Raw genomic sequence first — 10,914 nt, 5'->3', positions numbered from 1 at the left:
GAAAGAGAAAGAATTACTGGTTGCAAGAAAAGATATTTTTGTTTTCTTTTTTCTTTTCCAGAAAACCAAGGCTAATACTTAAGCATAGATCACAAAGCTCACATCTTTTCTCATTTGAATTCCCCCAAGGGATAGGAGCTTGACTAACCTAATCAAAAGATCAACCTACAACAAAAAAATATAAAAAATAGAAAAGTTCAAATGCCATTTTCAGAGAGGATTACTTGACATAATGACTTGTTTATATCACATTCTGTCTTTTCAAAGAGAAATATTCACATTTTTGCTGTTTCTTAGACATACTTTATTTTTACAGTTGAACAGAAAATTATGTCTACATGGTACTGGAATATTTTTTTTTTTTAATTTAGTGAAGTAATTTAGAAAGAGTATATAGGAGCTTCTACCAAAGGCGGGTAAAGCAAGACAGAAAAAGAGGAACTGGTGTTTCACCAGCCTGAATACCAATTTACCAGACTTCAGTTTTGGAATGAATGAATTTTCCCAAACACAAAATTAGCAATCGGATGGTTTTATATCGGAGTCAATTTTGCCTCCAAAATTAATCATATGCTGATTCAAACCTCTCTAAAATCCTGAAGACTATAAACAGGAGTTTATAGCAGAGCAGTACTACAGATTTTGAAGTCCTTAAGGTATGGTTCACACCCCAGATCTCTCATGAGGGCCTCTAGAGAGCCAGACCCTTTCCAATGTCTGTATCATGAACAGTTTGTTACAAGACTACTAGCTTTCTATTACCTAAAATCAGAAACCTAGATAATTATTGATTTTTCGTAAGAAAATATGACTAGATATTTGATGATAGTCCTCAAGGTTGAGGTACAATATTAGTTTTCATCCCATGTGTGTGCAGGACTATGTGGGAGAAGAGAGTACCTGAGGAAAGAGATGGATGATGCAAGCTACTCCAGAGAAGACCCCAGAACCTAGGAGTACTGAACAGTGTTTTCTTTCTTCTTGTCAGTCAGCAGTTGTTTTGGTGAGAGGGAAGGAGCTGAGGCTGATTGACCTTTTTTGCTCTTGTTCTGAAGGAGTCACACCAATTTCTTGAGATGATACAAAAAGCACCTCTCCTCCTGTCCTAAGCGCTTGGTTCTACCATTGCACCAACATTTGCATGACTTTCGTGTGCCAGTTCAAGGTGCTGATAGGTTTTTTGATAATAATAATTAAAACAGTTTCTATGAAATCTGAATCATGATGTGGTTTTTTTTCAGGGCTAGCAGCAGTTCTTTCAGCTCACTGCTCTTCCTCCCCTAGCACTTTCTGTACTCTCAGATCTCTTCATTTTCAGTTATGTTGGTACTGTTGGTGTTGGTAAATGGAAAACAACAGAAAGCCCAGAAAAAATTTAAAACCTCACAAACAATAATGCATTAAACAGACCAAATGCTTTTTCCCCCTCTTTTCTTTCATTTTTCAAATATGCTTCATGCTATATCGATATTCAAAGTTGTCATTAATGAAGACCTACTCTTAAGTGTGGCAAATCCCTTCTGAGCAGTATAAAGTAAGCTTACACAAAATAGCAAGATTTAAAGAAAAAAAAAAAACAAACACATAGTAGTGTAAATAAACAAACTCTGTTTTAAGAAATATGTCTAGCACTTTTAAACATCAGCAGTACCTTTATTTTGGTTCAAATCGATATAAGTTCCCCCACCATCGACCTCAGTCAACAGTCATTGGAGTTCTTTTTTATAACCACTTTCTTCTTTAGTTCATTTGGTCATCAACAAATGGATGTGTGCATTACAAAAGAAAGAGAAAAGCATATTTTGAGATCAAAGTCCAAACTCACCTGGCAAAACTTTAAGGGGAATTTTAAAAGCAAGGACCAAACACTTAAGGGCTTTGAAGTACAGGAGAACTGAAATTGAAGCATTGCCAAATTGCATTTCATGCTTTTGGTGCTTAATACAGTATGTTCCTTCCCCCAAGAACACCCCTTTGCCATGTGGTGCAGCAGAACTGGTAGGGAACATGCCATGGTTCTTTTTCGAGACTTAACATATGCAAAATATAATTAGTATCCAAACTGATAATTCCCTATAAGCAATGGTGGAAAGCATTTCCAAACACACAAAAAATCTCCAAAGGCTGATTTATGCTCCTAGCTTTCTTCCACACTCATCAGGTTTTAATATATATGTAGTCCTAACACCAATATTTGGAAAATCAGGTTTTTACGACTTCTTTATGCTAAAATAAAAGCTGCAGTGCAAAAGCTGGGGGCTATCTACTGTCTTGCACATTGCATTCACATGAGACGTGGTGTGCCCTGTGAATAAACAATGAGATCTATCGAGCTACTTATAATTTTGCCTCTGGCTTTGTAGAACCAGGATTTCACTACTCCAGTTGCATTTCCATCAGTGCTACTGTCCACGTGTGTAACCTTGGACAGGTGACCTTTCCTTTCTGACCATCTCCCTGTTGGATCCTCAGCAGACTTCACTAACTGGATGATAGGATCTCCAGGACACATGCTGTCTCTCACTACCTGTTCGTACAGTGCTTAATACTATGTGGCTCTCCTCACTGTACTGTCAAGTTTATAAAGATGCATTGCAAGTAAAATGAAAGGAATCTGACTGCTCAAGAGATAATAAGCATTGGAGGTTCAACCTTAGTGTGTGAACAAATAGTTGTTGATTTTTTTTTTTCTTTTCAAGAAAGATGTGACTAGGTGTTACTTCAGATACCAACCGGCTTGGTTAAGCATTCAGCTAGCAAAATACCTCAGTGAATCACACTTATTTCAACAAGGAGTGATGACTGCTGCTAGATTTGCTATCTGAGCTGTAATTAACCTAAGAATTAAAGCAACAGCATTTTAACATGAGATAATGCAGGCACAAAAAAATATATTTACATGACTTTTACAACTGAAAGAGTAGACTTTGAGTTGGCACAAACTGATATACTCTCAATTGAAGTTAACAGAGCCACTTTACTCAAGTGAAGATATGACCTCAAATGTATATTTTTGCAGCCAGGTCTTTCTAGATTTATTTTTTTTTAATGGCAGTCCTAGAGCAATTATAAAAGGTCAGCATTGTACTCATTGGTCTTATTTTCCTGTGAACCCCTTGGTTTTTTGGTTCGCCATTTTCTAGGATACATTCACAAGAGTGCTGTATTGTCCATGACCTTTTTCTCAGAGGAAAAGTTATCCAGATATAATATTAATAACTTACTATGAAATAACCAACTTCACAGAAAAGGTCAAAATGTGGAATAAATGCAAGTAGGTTTCAGCATGAATAACGGTAAGCTGAGTATAGGTCTTTGAATGGCACATTAGTGACATCTCCTGTTAGGGAAAATAGGACCCCATGAGAGTTACCTTACTTGTGTAGGTCACCTAGATACATTAAAAAGAGACAGTACTGCTTTTTTCCAGTTACACCCTGCAAATACTTGGTCCCTGAGGAAAGAGACTAGTCAAATCCCTAGCTCAGCTCTATAATCTCTTTGAGATTATGATAAACTCAGTGCAGATACCAGAAATATGAACTAAGAACCACCAAAGATCATTTAGGGTTTTCACATCTGAAAAGGAAGGGCATAAACATACTACCAAAACTGCATTTACCACAAGCCCATTTATATCCAAGAACAAAAACCGAATCCACTTCCTTCTTTTTCTTCAGATAAGATTTTTCAGGTGAATGAAACATTTCCTTTAGTGTTGCGTCATTTCCCATTCATTGCATCAATAAGAAATCTCATGACTCTGAGTTGCACAGGACAGGAAGGGAATATTACTCACACCACTTCTTAACTGATGTGGTCAGAGCTTTCCAGGGCAAAGGCAGATATTCTGGTGACCTACCAGAGGATGAGCTCTCATTGAATTCTCTGAAATACTTTTGACTCCCTGCTGATGTTCGTCTTCTGCTCTTCCATCTTGTAGTTACATCTTCTCGTGCCGGTACACAGCAATTCAAGGTGCTTCAGGTAATACTGTGGTATTCTGAGTCTCACCATTTTGGAGAAGTAAGCATTGCTTGGCTCTGAGGTTAGGCTGCAAATCCCACGTGTTTAAAAGGGCCTGGCAATCAGGCAAAAGGCAGAAATGGCAAAAAGATCCTCCACAGGATAACAAGTACGAGTATCTGGAAGCATGAACTTCCAAGATGCCTATATTAATCCTTTGTTTGGTCGCTTGTTGGCAGGTTGGTTACTGGAAGGACATGGAGCAGGAAGAAGCAGCAGAAAAGGTCAAAACTGAGGGAAATGAGTCATCCATCCTCCTGACAGGATTAGAAGGAAACACATTATATCACCTAACGGTGAGGGCGTACAATGCTGCAGGGTATGGACCACCTAGCACTGCTGTGCGTGCAGCAACCAAGAAGTCTCGTAAGTGATCTCAGTACCTTTGCTCAAATGGAGAAGTCGGGGAGCAACCTCTGCCCTCCTGAGTTTTCCTTTAACAAGAGTGTATAATAATCAGGAATTGTGTATAGTTTTGATTCATGTCTTTGCTTGGATATTTAGACATGAATTCATATGACTTTGCATTCATAACAAAGGTCATCTTCCTAGAAAACAAGGAATTTTTGAACAAAAAGGGAGAGAAAAGAGTTCAAGTTCATAAGCTCTGTGGAGTTTATGGGATGGGCTGAGTAAATGCACCATAATCTATTAAATGACAATTCTGGTGCAAAAAAAAAAATCTTCAAAAATTCCAGCTAGAGTTGGGAGCCTGCTAACAAACCCAGTTGTAAATGTAATGAAAGAATGAAGTAGTTTTTTTTTTATTTTAAAGAAACTACCTATAAAATATATTTATGTACATGTTATTTTTTCTCTTCAGCTCCCAGCCAAGCACCAAGCAATATTATGTGGATACAGGATGGTTCTCATGTGTCTCTTGGGTGGGAGCCAGTCAGACCTCTAGCTAATGAATCTGATGTAATGGGATACAAGGTCAGTGCTTCCCCTTCCTTGCTCACCTTTCTCTCTTCCAAATGATTATTCCTCTTCCTCGTTGTTTTTCCCTTTCTTGTTTTTCTGTGTAAATAAAGTATGCTGTACAGACTGTCTGCAATCAGTTTTCACCATGAAAAGCATTAAATAAAATTGAAAAGAGCAAAATGTCCCAATATTTTCTGTGTTGTGATTTTCAACTACTGATTATAAACAGAGTAAGCTCTATCTGAGGGTATCAGTTCATCATATCTGACTCAGAAGTGGCTGTTAATAAGACCAGCCTGCAATGAAATTTCTACTAACACTTCAATTTAACTGTGTTTGCAGTAGGATTTAGAGAAATGCAGAAGAATGAGGCATTGCAAAATGACATTAAAATTAATATTTTTATGGAGTAGAAACACAAATACTTCGGTTTGTTTTGTAATCATGTTAGTCATGTTCAACAATCAGTGACGGTAGCATCTGACATTTAAAGTTTTGAAGTTTTAAAGAGTAAAATCCAGGTTAACTCTTAAATAACAAGTCATAAAAGGCAGTGGAATCCACTGCAATCTTTTAAATCAAAGCAGAATGATTTCAATGTTTTTACAGAGGTATGGGTTGGGGGTTTTTTTGAAGAATATATACGACCATTTCTATAGACTACAATCTGATATTCCTCTGATACATCAGGAAATATCACCAAGAAAGTGTAAAACTGTTCAAATAAACCAGAAACTGCTCTAATCTTTATCAGAATCGTTGAGATTCTGAAAAAGTTGAGTTGACTACTTTGGGTTTTTACACCTCTCTGACCTTTTCAATTTTGTCTGGGAACAGAAACTCTTACACAGAAGTATCAAAAAGATAGTGCTATACTCACTTTCCTGCCATGCACCATAAGCTTATATTGAGCTTCACAGCAGATGCAGGGACAGATCTGAGCTATTCTCAGTTGACTTAGTCAGCTAAGGTAATCACACCAAGGGCATTATTTAGGCCATTTTCTTAACTTTTGAATTTGAGTTCTTTAGCCAAAACTGTGAATATCTACATGAATTTAGGGATAAGAATTTGAATCAAATGGAACACAAAATGCATTTTGAAGAAAAAATTCCTTAACACCTAGAGCTGGAGAGGGCAAATGCTACATCTTCACTCTGGATCATAATCAATGTCCTTTCACATTCATTAATTGTTAATCTACTTTGCTATTAATGTTTTGAAGCCATTGGGGGGAGAGAAGAGTAAAAGCAGGTGACTGTTCAAATGTAATGTCAAGAAATTCTTAATGAAAGCATGAAAGAGTGAACATTTCAGTGACTGTGTAATCTACACAAAATGTCTGGTACATAACTTGAATGACCGCAATCTACTTTATTGACCATAGGTATTATTCAGGCAAGAAGGGCAGAGCAACAGTCAAGTTATAGAAACACAGAAAACCTCTGCAGTGGTACTTCTTCCTGATGTTGGTGTCTACATCATTGAAGTCTGTGCAGTCAGTGAAGGAGGGGACGGGACTGCAAGTCCCCAGATCAGAGTTCCATCTTTTTCAGGTAAGATTACACTTATATTTCAAAGAGTGGTGATTATAGCAATGCTCATTAACTTTATTATTCTCTATCTGAAAAAAATATTCTCACAATTCTCTAGCTATTAGATAAAATCATTAATCAGAGTCTTCAGTTCTATGCTGAAACAAAGGTACCTAGTGACATTTGAGATGCTCAGGAGTATCATCTGAGGCATCCATGTGCGGCTGATGAACAAAGCAGAGGATTTACAGGAAACCTCTCCCTTTCTAGGATAACATTTGGAAACCTAATTGAGTTGTAGATGACTACACATGCACTGGCTGTCTCAAATAGCATTATAATCAGCTGAGATGTAATCCATACAAACCGACAGTAGCGCCTAGACAGCAATTGAGTTGATCTTCGGAATTTAAATATTCAGACATAGGCACATAATGATATCTGAGATGTCCTAAGGTATCCCAAATATTTGCATAGCGCTGGCAGATATGATGTGGGACTTACAGGATACGCACATCGTTCTGGACCACGAGTCAGAGGTGTACTATCTAAGACAGCTAAAATGGCATGCATTTAGGTAGCTGAACCTTGTGTATGTGCCTGCTTTAGAATAAGTCAAATTTCTCTGTAGGTCCCATTAACTCTCTTGAGTCAATAACATTTTATTAAATTATTAACACATTACAGTATTAATGTATTATCATGAAGTAGATTATGATGTCTAGCTTCTATTTCCTCAGTTACTGAAGTACGCTGAAAGAATTTAAAGTATCAATACTACACAGGTAAGAAAGGGATGGAAGGATTAGTGACAAGAACAACCAGAAAATAACATTGCCTTTTGCCTAAACACAATAAGGCATCTTAATTCTAACTTTCTGCTAACACTCTAAAATTCTACTAAGCATTGCTTTTTCGTCCTTAAGGAGTACTATCCTCAAGGTATGAGCCTGAAACTTCCATCTAGACCTAAAATTTCAGCTCTCGTCTAGTCACAAACGACAGTGTTATTATCAGAACGCAGAAGATGTCAACACCTATTCCACGGAATATTTGTTTCATGTATCTTTTGAGCCATGGCTTTAAGCTGCAAAATCTTTCATTCCCTCTAAACTGATATTTTTGATTAGACTATGCACAGCACATCAGTTCCACTTAGGACAACTGTGGTTCAAAGAAACCCACTCTAGTTTCCTTCCTGTCCTGTCATTTGTTGCCATCACCAGCCCATAGCACATTTCCCCTTAGCACAGCTTTTTAAGGGACTGCTGTGATCTAAAAACATCACTGGACTACTGGGCAAAAGAACACTTTTTCCTCTGGACAAACATCAAGTTCAAGGGCTAGCTTTCATTCCTTGTTCCAGAAAAAACGATCTGTGATTGTGACTCGGGCATCTTCCGCGGCCTAATGCTTTTTGAGGATTAAGGCATAAAATCACATACCCTTTTGGAATTTCCTATTCATTTGCAGACTAAATATGAGGATTCAGCACATGGGTTTCTGTAGGTATCATCATAAAGTTCTCAATTTCCGTATGTTTGTGTAGGGAGCCTATTTTGTGATTGCGGTTCTCACAAGGTAATCCATTGCCTAAAAGTTAGGCTTTTACTAAGCATAATAGAATACAAGTTTTGGGCAAAATCTAGTACCAAAGTGTACTGAGAACCATTTGCATCATTTGTTCCTTAATTACTTTGCTTTTCATTTCAGGAGGGAAAGTAACAAGTGCTCAATCCACCTTACATGTGTTGTCCACTTCCTCGTCCTCTGTAACATTGCTTTTGGCACTGATGGTTCCTTCAGCCTCGTGGTGAAGACTGCAGACTTTGTTGTTGTTGTTATTTGTTTGCTTTAGCTTGATGACACCAAGGGATGGAGTTTTATGTCTGTGGAGAAACTGGAAACCCAAGCTAATGCTTAAAGACCCATAGAAATACCCGTGGTGCACTTAGAGGAGTGTTGGAGACACAGTCAATAATTCATCAGGTTTTTCTCTCTTCTTTATTTGTAAAAGTCCTCTGGGGAGGGGACACTTCTTGGCCCAAAAATATGCAGATTGTATGTAATAAACTTTTGTAAGCAAAGGTAATTTCTGTCAAACGTACTTTACTTTTTTAATATGTTCGATTTTGGTGACACCAGTCATGTATCATTAGGTGTTTAAACAGTGGTGTCTAGTACAGTACATCTGTTTTCTTTGGGAAAAAAAATCCTTTTTTATAGATTTGATAGATCTATAGATAGATCTATAGATCTACAAACAGAACAAATAGAACAAAGTTTGGTACAGCTTTGTTGAATATTTTTCTTGCATCCCCTATGGCTGTCTGGTTCTACTGACAAGAGAGAAAAAAGATACACAGCCCACTGCAAAAGTACAGAGAATTTGTTCTGAAAACATATGAATATGTATTTAATTAGCAAAAAGTATTGTCAATACAATACTAGACAGCACACTCAGAAAGTGGCAAAATGGAGCAGAAAAGCCATTTATTTCATTGCAAGGTAAATGGAAAATGATTAAACACAAACTTAAAAGGAAACAACTTTGATTTTTAACAAATACCACAAGATTTAATGTCAAATGAATCAAATATTTATTTTCAATAGCAAATAAAAAATCAATTCCTAATGCATATGACAATAAAAACTCCACTGGGCATTTAAACATGATATACGTTAGGCTGCTAAGTGGACAAATAAAGCAATGCAAGGAGATAAACATACTTTTTCCAACCACTTCTCAGTTGTAACTTTTTTTTTTCTTCTTGGTCCATTTATTAGTAACATTCTTTGCTTTATATATTTGGTAATCAAGTTGAAGTATATATGGAAGCATATTATGGAGACAATATTAACATTTTTTATAATGTAATCATTCACATATCTACAGACTCCAGTAAGATATATTGTGGAGAATGCTGTGTCTGAAAAAAAAATACTTGGATAAGTGCTACTGAGCATCATTCCGGTTATTTAGCTAATTGGCTCTATTTCTATAGCTCACTAGAGATTATTCTTGTAGGGACTGTCTGCTATCAGTTTTAATCCCCACTTCTTGCTGTACCAAACAATTTTTCAATAAATAGACAATTTGGACAATTTTTCTACATTGGAAGGCCTTTCCACATATTGACACCTGAAACAAAATGATCCCCAGGGTATATGGTGTGTGCGTTTGTACAATTATGGTGTGCACGGTGCTATGAGGGAGGGTGTTTTACTACCATGTGTCTAGGAATCATGCCTAGGATGAACATTCCCTTGCCTGTGAAAAATCAAGTCGAAAGAATTTAACAGGCAAGTCATAATAGCATAGTTCTTCTAGCTGTCCATCCCTCTAAAAGTTTTGATGCAAATCTATTTTGGTTGCTGGGTTCTGGGTCTAAAATGCTATTATTTTGCCAGCTCACTAGCAAAATAAGACTTGGCATTTAGCTAGTGCACTCTAACTGTGCCCTTTCTTAGAAGCTTCAAAATAGTAGCCAAGAAAGCACAACACAGATCAAGTGCTTGGTATGTAAAAAGCTAAATGATGACTAAATTCTTTTTTCTTTTGAATATTTTATCAGTAAAATTTTTCAGAGATGGTTCAACTCAAATCTTTATTACCCACTATCATTTTAAATAGTTTTCTAAAAAACGGGTTTTAAATTTATTTATTCACCGTGTTGCTAGGAAAACAAAGGCACGATAGCTAACTAAGCATAGACTGTAGATACAGACAGAAGGAGAGCTTCTATATCTCTGCTTCTGGAAAAGCCTTTGAGATCAAAGAAAGGAAGGTGGAATGTATCTTGCTGATAGAGCAAACTCACAGGAGAGAACTACCTGCTGTCATTTGTAAAACAACGGCATTGCTACTGTGCAGAGGATTTGCATTAGCAAACCACCATTTTTCAAAAGGTTAAAATAAACAAGAATAAAGTGATGAACCAAAAAGCAAAATGGGTATTTTATAAATTAGTTAAGCATAATTTCCTCTATTTTTTATACTGTTGCTTGCCAATGCAGTTTATTTCAGAGTATTCAAACGGGCTACAGTCACTGCTGGTGGCATTTTGGTTAAAAAATCTCTGAATACAATAAATGGCTATGCTTTATAAGAAGAATGAAAGTCTGATAAGGAGATAAAGCTGCATCTAGATATATCTCGATCTCTAGTATCAAGATACAGATAGAAATACTGAACATACCATCAGGTAATGTAGTTGTATTGCAGGGACAAAAAAGGGGTATGTTTTATATTCAACATGAACAGAATATGTATTTTGCATCTTAAATATATTAATAAACATGTTTTAAATGTTTACGTACCTATGTATTACCTATTTGTTACTTTGTAGAAGAAGATGTTTCCTTACCATGACATACTATTTTTTAGTTGCAAAGGAAAGCTCCTTCCTTTTTCATGTAAAAGATTGTA

General features: G+C 36.6%; 1 protein-coding gene across 1 annotated transcript in view; it reads left to right on the top strand.

Annotated features, from left to right (window-relative positions):
* The window catches only part of LOC104163354 (contactin-5), a gene marked incomplete at its 5' end in the record, with an annotated part of 26,456 nt that extends 18,020 nt beyond the window's left edge, over positions 1–8,436 (top strand). Inside the window, 4 exons of the mRNA XM_009702342.1 lie at positions 4,206–4,392; positions 4,850–4,962; positions 6,338–6,506; positions 8,199–8,436. Coding sequence (XP_009700644.1) covers positions 4,206–4,392; positions 4,850–4,962; positions 6,338–6,506; positions 8,199–8,302 — 573 coding nt within the window. The remainder of the gene's footprint in view (positions 1–4,205; positions 4,393–4,849; positions 4,963–6,337; positions 6,507–8,198) is intronic.
* Between the last annotated feature and the right edge of the window lie 2,478 nt (positions 8,437–10,914).

Source organism: Cariama cristata, unplaced genomic scaffold, assembly GCF_000690535.1.
Source record: "Cariama cristata isolate BGI_N322 unplaced genomic scaffold, ASM69053v1 scaffold3436, whole genome shotgun sequence".
Taxonomy (NCBI): Eukaryota; Metazoa; Chordata; class Aves; order Cariamiformes; family Cariamidae; genus Cariama; species Cariama cristata.
This window is presented reverse-complemented; position numbering and strand designations above follow the sequence as displayed.